The 12,868-nt window shown below is 36.3% G+C and overlaps 1 protein-coding gene across 6 annotated transcripts in view; it reads left to right on the top strand.

Annotated features, from left to right (window-relative positions):
• The first annotated feature begins 563 nt into the window (after window positions 1–563).
• Window positions 564–12,868, top strand: part of LOC107705416 (mitogen-activated protein kinase kinase kinase 4-like) — a 43,847-nt gene continuing 31,542 nt past the window's right edge. For 3 of the 6 annotated variants that reach the window (XM_016508699.1, XM_016508700.1, XM_016508697.1), the window contains exon 1: window positions 4,254–4,707. In XM_016508699.1, coding sequence (XP_016364185.1) covers window positions 4,685–4,707 — 23 coding nt within the window. In that variant the 5' untranslated portion in view covers window positions 4,254–4,684. Of the gene's footprint in view, window positions 1,018–4,253; window positions 4,708–5,720; window positions 5,828–12,868 lie in introns of those variants that run through there. The other 3 variants (XM_016508698.1, XM_016508701.1, XM_016508702.1) reach the window with 3 other exon arrangements.

Below are 12,868 nucleotides of genomic sequence, written 5' to 3'. Positions count from 1 at the left end.
TTTCAGTCTGTTATTCAAAGTTGTAAGTAAATTTTAATTTAACATAAAAGTAATTTAAGTAAACCTAACTTGGTTATTTAACATGAAATTAATAAGTTATGCATACATATATATTTTTAAAATTTTCATACAACACTAAAATGTATGAGTAAATGTAATTTGAGCAATGACAATCTCTTTAAAAGCTGTGAATAAAATAAATTAATACATCAAACTCAGATAATTTAAGAGTGGTTAAAAAGTCTACCCTTGTTAATATTTTTATATTAAAAAATAATCCAAGAAAAATGGTCAGATATTGTTCCACCTTTAATGTGATATTTAAACCAACGGAATTCATTATAAACAAACAGAAAGTTAGAAAATAATAACAACAACAACAACAATAATAATAATAATATGAAATTAGTTAACGTAAAAATGCTTTTTATTATTAAACATTAGAATTACAATTATTAAATTTTTATTATAAAACATTAGAATTACAATTATTATTACAATTTAAAAAGTTGTTATTATTATTATTAGACTTTTTTCCAGAGCTACAGTTACGAAATAAACATGCCCTTTATAAAATTACATTATTAGGCTATTTTAAGGGATGTGGACAATGCATTTGTGCGCCCCTATGTCCGAAAGCGTAGGTCAAAATCTGGCAGATGGATCAGTAAGGTCTTTTTTTCTGCAGTTCCTGGGAGCGTCTGAACGGGGCGGCCGTAATCCGGTCGGTCGCAGGCAGCAGCGGGTCTGGTGTACTGCACGAGCTGCCGTACAGTCAGTGTGTGTCACTCCCTCATCAGCGGCTCGCTGCTGGAAACATGGCGTCAGTGCACACACAGGCGAGCCTCAACTCTGCAGACGGGTAGAGAAAGAACGTGTGCACCGGGACTCATATCACACACCAGTCTTTGCAAAGTCGACCTCTCTTTTCCTGGACATGTTCTGTTTCATGCACGGGTGAACGGAGAGCACTCCCGTCGATTCGGCCCCGGTTATGGAGCCTCCGGATGAGATCAGGTAAGGGAAGTGCATCAGAACCAGCGCGAGCGTGTTTTGAGTCTGTGTGTGTGTGTGTGATCACGCACAGGACACGCTGCCAAATAGTGCACCTATTGAGACCGTATTGGGCGCGACTAGAGCGCATGCGCGCTGCAGCTTCAACCTGCTTGTGATGGGAAATCCGAGTCATTTTCGCGAATCGCTCGCTTCAGCAGAACTTTAGATTCTACAGTCTAATATGACAGACCGCCACTGCATATTTCATCCTTTAAAGAAGCCGCTGTTTATTACGATTTTATATAGTTTTATTAATAAGGGTAATTTAATGTATGTTCAGTTTGCTGCAGCCGTGATTTAGCTCATTTAAAAGCAAAAACTTAAACTAATAAACGTTCCTTGCGTTTTAATAAAATGCTTTATTAAAACTTATCTGTGCTGATAAAACTGGAATAGAGAAAAAAAGTTTATATAATTAGTTCACCCAAAAATTTACATTTTATCATCATTTATTCACCCTTTGGTTGTTCAAAACTTTTATGTTTACTACTCAAAAGTTTATTTCTTTAGTGGAAATTCTGTCTTTTGTGTTCAGCAGTCTTTTGTGTTCAGCAGAATACATTAATTAATACAGGTCAGGAACAATTTGAAGCAGAATAAATATTTGGACAGAAAAATGACAGAATTTTCTTTTTTTTTTGGGTGGACTAACCCTTTAATGGGTTGACTTGAACCGTGTTTTATTACGTCTTAAATTGATTTTTCCGTACATTTCTGCCATATGTACATTAATTGACAGTCACCACTGATAAGCTACCACTAAATATTGTAGAAACTTAATTTGCTGTAAAGTTGCTTTGCAATGATTTGTATCGTGAAAAGCGCTGTACAAATAAACTTCACCTGACTTGAAGTATAGCCATCCACTTCAAGCAACGTTTTTGTAACCGTGTAAGATCAGAACAGCAAAATGGCGCCACTTAGTGGGAAAATTTGATCGAACACCCGACACAAAGGCAAAAACGATGCATTTGTTTATAAGTGAAGAGGGAGACAAGTGATAGGCTACCTCAGTTCTCAAATTGTCTGAGAGTGTTAGGCCATATGTAGTAGGACTTTATAAAAAGAAAAATATATTGTTGTATTGTTGTATACATATTATGTATGTACACTTTTTTATTTAAATAAACAGTGGTGTCTGTTTAGAAGCACTTAGCCTGTCATGACATTTAGAAATCAGCACTGCTGGAATTCTCTGTGGTTCAGCCATGTGAAGTCATTTTTCCTAAAATGTCCTGTAAACTGTAATCATAGTCTTAAGCTGTTTAACATATTATTGTCAGTTATTCTGCTTTATAGACTTAACAGTCTGCAATAATCTCCAAAACAAGGAAACATGGAAATCAAAGAAGGAAACAGTGGTTTGACCTAGTTTTTTCATGTGTGGTTAATGATATTATACATCTTTTAGTAACATTTTGAAAGATCAAGCAGCATCTGCCTACATTTTTATCAGCTGATGGACTTGAGATTTATGTTACTTGTGATAAACATGGTTTCTGTTGAAAAAAAAAACCAATTGTGAATCTTTCAAAACTGGCATGTCTTGTTTGGAATCAGAAAAATACAGATGTATGTACATGTACATGTACATGTAAGAGTAATTAAATATATTTTATTTGCATTCAAATCACCTCAGGATTTTTTTTGGAATAATTTCAAAATTTCAATTCAAAGCAAAGCAACATGTAATTGTCTTTGATGTGGTGTGATAATTAAGCAGGAATTCCTGCTCAACTGCACTGGACTTGTTTGAAAGTGAACATTTTTATTGGGAATGTGCATGCTTTGAAAAGTCAATGTAATTAACTAACAAGGTCACAATTATTAAACAATTATCCACAAAAGACAAAACAATAGTGCATTGAAAACATACTTGAATTTATGACCCAGGCAATGCAAAGTATTTCATTATTTATAAGCTCACATATGCATATTCTTTGCATTAAAAAAACTTCAGTGTTGCCTATCTACCTGTGCCTTGGACGTGACACCCTCCTGATCAATTTCTATCCCAGTTCAGTGAGTTTCTTGAGTTCTGCACGGTGTTGTTTCAAACACATTAACCTCCTGCTGCACCCTGTTCTATTGCTCTCCGTCTCAATCTGGAGTCATGAACTGACCTCCAAATACCTGTGCATTTCTCATCAGGATCAGGCTGTGCTCTGAGGCATCATTTCATACCTTTAGTATGAATTGCTGCCCCTTCTACTTACATTCTATTGAGCTGTGTATCTTGACACGCTTGTGTAATTTTCTACCTTTATTAATAGGTTTATATAGCTCTGTTTTTTCTAACACCTTATCTTGCAAAAGATTCAGTAAAACTTAAAAAAAAAAGTTTACATAAGATATTTTTGATTTGACCGTACATATTAACAGTATCCAGAGTGACAAATATTAGGCCTAACGCCTATAAGCAGATATATGAATATAGTCATATGGAAATATATGCATCAAAGTTAAATGGATAAATAAAATTAGAAATAAAAAGAAAATTTCTAATTCTAATGTACTATTTTAGTACATTTACACTGAGAAAAACAACTAGTATTATTTACTTATTTTTTATATTTTAAGTATTTTCAAGTAAATTTAACAGTTGTAAAAACTAAGAAAATGTCTTTCTGCTTATTTCAGTCTGTTATTCAAAGTTGTAAGTAAATTTTAATTTAACATAAAAGTAATTTAAGTAAACCTAACTTGGTTATTTAACATGAAATTAATAAGTTATGCATACATATATATTTTTAAAATTTTCATACAACACTAAAATGTATGAGTAAATGTAATTTGAGCAATGACAATCTCTTTAAAAGCTGTGAATAAAATAAATTAATACATCAAACTCAGATAATTTAAGAGTGGTTAAAAAGTCTACCCTTGTTAATATTTTTATATTAAAAAATAATCCAAGAAAAATGGTCAGATATTGTTCCACCTTTAATGTGATATTTAAACCAACGGAATTCATTATAAACAAACAGAAAGTTAGAAAATAATAACAACAACAACAACAATAATAATAATAATATGAAATTAGTTAACGTAAAAATGCTTTTTATTATTAAACATTAGAATTACAATTATTAAATTTTTATTATAAAACATTAGAATTACAATTATTATTACAATTTAAAAAGTTGTTATTATTATTATTAGACTTTTTTCCAGAGCTACAGTTACGAAATAAACATGCCCTTTATAAAATTACATTATTAGGCTATTTTAAGGGATGTGGACAATGCATTTGTGCGCCCCTATGTCCGAAAGCGTAGGTCAAAATCTGGCAGATGGATCAGTAAGGTCTTTTTTTCTGCAGTTCCTGGGAGCGTCTGAACGGGGCGGCCGTAATCCGGTCGGTCGCAGGCAGCAGCGGGTCTGGTGTACTGCACGAGCTGCCGTACAGTCAGTGTGTGTCACTCCCTCATCAGCGGCTCGCTGCTGGAAACATGGCGTCAGTGCACACACAGGCGAGCCTCAACTCTGCAGACGGGTAGAGAAAGAACGTGTGCACCGGGACTCATATCACACACCAGTCTTTGCAAAGTCGACCTCTCTTTTCCTGGACATGTTCTGTTTCATGCACGGGTGAACGGAGAGCACTCCCGTCGATTCGGCCCCGGTTATGGAGCCTCCGGATGAGATCAGGTAAGGGAAGTGCATCAGAACCAGCGCGAGCGTGTTTTGAGTCTGTGTGTGTGTGTGTGATCACGCACAGGACACGCTGCCAAATAGTGCACCTATTGAGACCGTATTGGGCGCGACTAGAGCGCATGCGCGCTGCAGCTTCAACCTGCTTGTGATGGGAAATCCGAGTCATTTTCGCGAATCGCTCGCTTCAGCAGAACTTTAGATTCTACAGTCTAATATGACAGACCGCCACTGCATATTTCATCCTTTAAAGAAGCCGCTGTTTATTACGATTTTATATAGTTTTATTAATAAGGGTAATTTAATGTATGTTCAGTTTGCTGCAGCCGTGATTTAGCTCATTTAAAAGCAAAAACTTAAACTAATAAACGTTCCTTGCGTTTTAATAAAATGCTTTATTAAAACTTATCTGTGCTGATAAAACTGGAATAGAGAAAAAAAGTTTATATAATTAGTTCACCCAAAAATTTACATTTTATCATCATTTATTCACCCTTTGGTTGTTCAAAACTTTTATGTTTACTACTCAAAAGTTTATTTCTTTAGTGGAAATTCTGTCTTTTGTGTTCAGCAGTCTTTTGTGTTCAGCAGAATACATTAATTAATACAGGTCAGGAACAATTTGAAGCAGAATAAATATTTGGACAGAAAAATGACAGAATTTTCTTTTTTTTTTGGGTGGACTAACCCTTTAATGGGTTGACTTGAACCGCTCAGGGGTTCGTTTCCCAAAAGCATCGTCAGCTACAGTAACTATAGTGATAAGTTCCATTGAACTCTAGTAACGATGGATGGAACTTGCGACCATAGTTGCTTTTGGGAATCACATCCCAGGTCGATTCAGTCCAGTTCAGATTGCTTTGTATGCAGTTCAATTCTTCGAAAAGAACCGACTCCCTAGAATGATTCGTTCACGAATCGGGCATCGCTGCAGCTCGCTTCCTGCCACAAAGTGATCCTGCTTTGCAGCGCAACACTAAGCAGAATTTCACATTAAAGTTGCAAGTTTTTGTGCATGGATTGAAAACAGCTGCCTCAAAGCGAGCGTATGCAAGATTACGTCCGTTTCTGTGAGGAAAACACAGTTTTGATGGAAACAAGCCGACCTGTGGGAAAGGTAGAAATTGTGCGTCTATGTGCAAGATCATTGTACTCGGCTAACGTTAGCGCGCGTTATGTGCGGCGTCCCTCGCTCTTTCAGTTTCTGCAGTGTGCCTTTTAAAGTTTCAGGAATGTGTACCATTTCAGTGTGTTGTTGCATGAACAGATCACCGGTTATATCCGGTCTCGATCTTAGGGTGCGATTATACATTTTGTGATTGTCGGTTCAATGTTCAAGTTTGTTTGCATCATTCCTCGAGTGCAATTTGAGTTGCACAGAACTCTAAAAAACAACAAGCACTATGAGTAAAGTTGGACGTTGATCCGATAGCCGGTATGAAGCAACAGTCGTGATTGAATATAAAATATCCAGCCGGTGTTCTAACAAATAATGCTACCTATCAGATTATGCTACCAACACTTTATTTATCCTACTGTAAGGGTAGGTTTAGGGTTGGGGTAGCTGTACATGTTAATAAAGCCTCACACCTTATTAATATCATGCTGGAAGCAAAATCTGATAGGTAGCACTTTTCGCTAACGTTACCATCTGTTTTAATGGGAGGTACCAAAATCTGACAGGGTAGCACAAATCGTCAGAACACCGGTCCATCACGAGTCCTATGAGTCAGATTGACACACACTCCCTCAGTGAGTTGGGGAAATGTTTGATTTGCTATTCCCAGAAATCACCCGGCTGCGCTCTACTGAGCAGGAATTCTTGGATTTGACGTGCAACATCTAATTTCCAAGTGTTGTAATCAGGGAATTTAGTTGTTTGTGCTTTTTTTTTAATTCACTGATGTTTGGAGTTCTTTTGAGACCTATATGAACTGTACAGCTTGTTCTGGCAAATTATCTCCCCCCATATATCTCTTGTTGGCCTGTGGCCACATGCCTTTTTTGCAGTGCAGTTATTTGCTGTCGTAAATGTCCTCTTGCATTTGAGTCCTTCTGTTTAAGATCAGGTTCAGAAAGTGTTGTTTGCCCAGTGCCCACTGCCATGTGCACAAGGTTTCAGCTGATAAAGCCCAGTAGAATGTTTTGTTGGAGTGTTTTCATAGTTTTGTCTCTTATGACCCCACGCAACATCACCGAAAGTGCCCTGAATGCCTGGCGACAGCTTCTCAAGAATGCCTTGTTTTGTCTCTTTTCCTGCTCTCCCCACCCTTCCTAGCAATTCTTCTTGATAAACTGCTTTCATTGGTAAGTGTTAATGGTAGAGATAACTGGTTTAGTATGCAAGACCAGAGATTTGTTGTGCACTTTACTTTTTTTTTATTGTTCATTTCATGTAAACTGGACTGCTTTGAGGTGAACTGTAACATTTATAGGTTGGAAAATTGCTTAGTGTGTCAAGAATGTATTTCTTGGCCTTGTTTGGTAACTTAAGGTCAGGTTGATACCTCTGAACACTTTGGAATCTTTAGTGCCTATGTTATTCAGTAAGGTTATTGGTTTTTCTGCAGCTGTCAAGCAAACAATTCTTCAATATGGTTGTTTAACTTGCAGAACTGATGTTTTGACGTTTTACGTCATTGTGTAGCATGCTGTAAATCCCATCCCTGTTCTTTTATGACCACAAGCATGCCTCAATTCCAGGATGTGGTGCACTAAAAGAATGTTGACCTCACGTCCTGGAGGCACCCATGGCTGGATCTCATTAATTTATTTCTTTGCACAGTCCATGGTGCAGTGCTTCAGATTGCTTTCAGTACTATGTCTTATCTGACTTTTGTTAAATCATTGTTTTTCCCTTACAGCCATTAGGCGCATTTCCATTACCCTTCAAATTGCGCGAATTGAAAATGCGCCTAATCGAAACGCGTCAATTTCGCAAAAACGCCCATATATCGCAAAAAAGTTTTTACGCTCGCATGAGGTGGTTTTTCAGGCAATTCGAAAAGAGGAATATTTCGCAAAACTGCAATGGAAACGTTTTTTTTCGCATTAACAGATCACATGGCGTAGGCCTACGTAAAAAGTCATATGATCATTCCTCAATGTACTATAACTTCCAAGAAACACTTCATATGTGGCTGCTCTCAAGTATAAGGGGCTTTCCCTGTCATTAATACTTAGACTATTTACACTGCACACGTCTGCGGCACGTTGCGGCTCCGAAACGGCCACCGGAGCTGATCGCGGCCACTCTAGGCAATGCTTGTGTTACCAGTCGCGCCACGGCACGTCCCAGAAGCTGCTCTCCGTGCTGCTTCTGTCAAGATACACGCATACGCCTCCTTTGATTAAATATAATGGCTAGTGTAGCCAAAATCCATCAAAATCCGTTGCCATGACTTATCGCGAGAGGAAAAAATTAAGTTTTAGTCGCATAACATCGGTTAACGGAAACGCCGTCATTTCGCAACACATTTTATCGACATTTATAAAATATCGCCAAAGTTTTGCGCAAATCTGTAATGGAAACGTGCCTATTGTTAACGAGTAGATTCATTGTTTAAAGCGTGATCTAAAATATTCATAATTAATTATAACTAGTTATGATTAATTATTCATATTTCCCATGAGCTGATTCGTTACAAGTATAACAAACGTTTTAGTCTGTTCAATTGTTTATGTCATAAGACAATGATTTTTAGCTGGACAGACTATGCAGGTAATGTTTTGTAAAACGGACCCAGAAAAACTAAATCTTTTATCAGTGGCGTTATGTATATTCAAAATATGAATAAGTTAATGGTGATTGTAATGTTTATGATTTTGGAATGCTGAATTTTTGCCAAGAAATAGCTTGTGAAACTGATATGGTAATTAATATAAATACAACAATAAAATATAATCAAGGCATGCTTATCACATAAACATACATAATTTTCATTTATCTTTGCAAAATAATGTAGCAGTAAACAACAGTATTTACCTTATTTAGTAAGATGTTCAAAAACATGCAAAATGGCATGCAGTAAACATTTTTGCATGAGTGATGCAAGCAAATAGTTCAATCAGTGTTTTGAACTGAAATTTTAAAAAGAGATAATATTGAATACAGTAGATGATATACATTTTTTTTTGTCATTAAAAAAAAATTAATTTAGCATATGTGACATAAGGAGTTTGCACAAAATTGGCCTACTAGCCAAATAAAAACTTTTTTTGTCATTGCCAAAATAATTTAGATTATGTATTAAATATTGGATATTCCTAGTAGTTCACACAGCTGTGCTTTGAAGCCACACATGATGCTTTTGTGGTTTTATATGCATGTTTCTGATAATTCTTTCCTCTATGCGCTATATTTTGGTTGCAAGTTTAGTATTTTGGTTTGTATGTTGGCCAAGCACCTGCATCTCTCTGCCCAGCGGATCTTCAGCCCACTGTGTCCTTTTTTTGACTTGTCTTCAGGAAGGAAGTACAGAGATGTAACACACATCATCTTAAAGCGATCGCTTGTCTAGCTAAACTCCCAAAACAGTCTTTAGTTTAATCATGTAATACCTTCCATTATGCTTTCAATTGTCCGGAGAGGGTGTTCACCAGGCGTGGAGGTTAGAATAGCGGCTTATGTTGAGCCCTCAATGCAGAGGTATCAGCTAGACAAGGTTGGTAGGTTTTCATTGGTCCCTCATGCAACACTCAGTCCATTCTGCTCCGCATGCTCTTGTCTTAATGTCACCCACCCACACGCACGCGCGCACACACACACACACACACACACATAAGTAATTCTGCCTTGTGGGCTCAAATGGTCATTATGCGGACACAGGAAATGATATTGTACAAATCTGTGGCATAGTGATGGGAAATAGAGCAAAGGAAGTGGCTTGTTTTAAAATTAGAGGAAGTCTGCTTTAGCATTCCTGGAACTCGCTTTTCATAATGTGACTTTGTGCTATTGTCCATTTCATTCATCCACGGCCAACATCAGTAACTCCATGCATAAGTTGTATCGGCTACAATTATAGCAATGAATCATAGATCTAATTTGTGCCTATAGAGATCTTATTTAAGAGGCCAACCTTTAACTTAACAAGCAACATTACTTTAATCTAGTTTGAATCATGCAATTATAGGAAATGTGTTTTCTTGCAGAATGCAGATGTATTCTTAGCATGGAAGTGCATGTATGTTGTGATGTGGAGGATGCAAATCAGTAAGAAACCTCAAGTGCTGTGCTGCTTTCACAATAAGGAAAATGTGCAGGAATGAAAGAGTCGTTCTGCATCTTGATAGGCTTGGTAATACAGTTTAGTAATGGCCCGAGTGCATCGCCTTTGACTGTGCAGTAGGACATAATTCTGACAGGCCGTGGAAACCAGTTTACATTTGCACATTTGTAGACACTTCTATCTACTGTGCATTCGATTAATGTTAATAAATATTCACAAAATAACTACTTTGAACATGTTATAAAGCTCTGTGTAATTTCGGCACCAAAACATTAGCACCATTTAGAACTGCAAATAAGGTTGATTTTAAACAGTCCCAGTGCAAACACTCAGCATTAGATGATCCAGTGTTTTCTTCTCATTCGGGCTGCTCAAACAAATTACTTTTCAATTTTATTTGGTGCTGCTTGTGATACAGAAATGACACACTTCAATTTTTAAATTTTTCACACTTCAATCTTTCTTTGCAGGCTCAGAGCCACATATGCAAAAACCCAAACCAGAATCGTTACACTTCCTTAACACGGATTGTACCTTCGTGTCTGTGAGGAAATATTGAATATCAATTGCATGACGACATGAGCTCAGAGAAAAACACTCAAGGGAACATCACAGGCCAGTGGAGTTGTTTACTAACAACGTCTCTGGATTTTATTTCCTGTGCTTGTGGGGAAAGGTCATATGGATGTTTTAATGATCAATTAATCTGTTAGATTTAAAAAAAAATCTAATTGCTGTTATGATGCATTGTTTTGCAGATAGAGCTGCACGATTCTGGATAAATTGAGAATCATTATATTTTTGTCTCAAATAGAGATCACGATTCTCCCACGATTCTGAACTAAACAAAATAATGTGTGGCAAAATATTATTGCTGCAGTCTATTTAAAAGTGTTTAATTAATTTGAATGAATTATTAAACATTTTAATATACACTACCAGTCTCTATTTCAGATAAATGTTGCTTTGAAATCACAGGAATAAATTACATTTTAAAATATATTCAAATAGAAAGTTATTTTAAATAGTAAAAATATTTCAATAAACTTTTGACTGGTAGTGTATATGTATTTAAAATATAATATATTTAATACACCAATTTAATATTAAAATTATGAAAGTTGTTTGAGTCAATGATTCAACGACTCACTCATAAACCTACTGGATGAATCAGAGTTTTTGAACGATTCTCTTGAATAAATGATTCATTCAATTATAATTTTTTTTAGTCACAATGCAATTCTTAACCAAACATGGTAACTGCTCTCTGTGTCAGCTGCAGTGCGAACGCAGATTTGAATGATCCGGTAAGACTTTGTCAAAGGTTTAATACACACGGGAGAATCGTTGTCATTTAGAAATGAGATTGTGTGGTTGTCTGAAATCGAGATCGCGATCTTTTAACGATTAATCGTGCAGCTCTATTTGCAGATACACACTACTATTCAAAGGTTTTTGGGTCAGTGAGTTTTATTCAGCAAGGGCACGTTAAATTGATAAAAAATGACAGTAAAGACATTTATAATGTTACAAAAGATTTCCTTTTCAAATAAATGCTGTTTTTAACTTTCTGTTCTTCAAAGAAACCTGACATTTCTTGGTTTCCACAAAATATTAATCATCACAATTATTTTCAGCATTGATAATAACGGGAAGTGAGAAATATTTGTGTGCGTGTCTATCTTTGGTTACCTGTGTGTCAGTGGTGACTGATAGTGCCCAATCAGGTCTTCATGTGTCTTGCAGGGCAGAGTCAATCAGCCAGTGGCTCAGCGGGGATGTTGTCTGCGTGTTAGAGAAGGAAGTGTGTGAATGTGTGTGTGCGCACATGCCAGCAGTAGCATAGAATTGCTCGCAAGGTCTTATGTCAAAGTTACATAAGTTTGCAGCATGGCTTACTCTTTGTTCCATATTGTCTGTGACATGGTGTTCTTTTAGGTTTTGACCATGTCTGTGAATGTCCTTTGAAAAACGATTTCATTTATTTTTCTGTTCATTACAAATCTATGCTGGATTTTTGTGTTTTTGTGACAGAAGGGAAAAATAGCAAATACAGGGTGAAGAAAACTGTCAAGAATATCCAGGTCATATTTTGCCCCAAAATCAAAAGAAAGAAAATGTTTGTATTTCAGTATTTTAAAATGTAGTTTATTCCTGTGATGGCAAAGCTAAATTTCAGTCACATGATCCTTCAGAAATCATTCTGATATGTGGATTTGGTGATATGAGATTTTGGCAATGTTGCGATTAAACTTTACCACATGTTAAATGCAAGACTTCTATCTAAATAATGTAATTAATCTCATAATCGTAGCAAGCATAATCGTATTAGCATAGGTGGCGTACGCCGATTTTAATCAAAATATACAGGCATATAAACACCTTAATTGCATTATTGCTGCTCTGACCAAAGTGTGCATGTGCTCATGACATATATGAATGACGTGACACGCACCTGCAGTAATACGTAGATTAGAAACAATTTCGGGGAAGAAAGCATTGCATTTCTGTGGTGAATTGCCATCACATTTCTATGGCGCCGACAAAAGCATGGAATACAACCATACAAAAGTGTTTCGCATTAGACGTAAATAAATTAAAACGGTGGCCAGTAACACACCTACTCTTTCTGAGTCCATCATTTGTGCTGTGCATTGGGATATGTGAATAATGGCGGTAAAAAATACCAACAATTCTTAGCGAATAATACGAATAATGGTAATTGCTTGTAGTGCTGGGCGGTATGACCAAAAATTTATATCACGGTATTTTTCAAAATTATACCGGTTTCACGGTACACAACGGTATTTTTTTTTTTCATGCATGAGCGGGTGTTAACCATATTTTCTACTGATTGAGAGAGGAAATGCTGCAGTATATTGACTTAGAATGCCCTATTTTACTGTCACGATGAGTGAATATTGTCA

Source organism: Sinocyclocheilus rhinocerous, unplaced genomic scaffold (assembly GCF_001515625.1).
Source record: "Sinocyclocheilus rhinocerous isolate Xijiao unplaced genomic scaffold, SAMN03320098_v1.1 scaffold564, whole genome shotgun sequence".
Classification (NCBI taxonomy): Eukaryota; Metazoa; Chordata; class Actinopteri; order Cypriniformes; family Cyprinidae; genus Sinocyclocheilus; species Sinocyclocheilus rhinocerous.
Note: the sequence above shows the minus strand (reverse complement) of the source record. Positions and strands in the feature narration are given on the sequence as shown.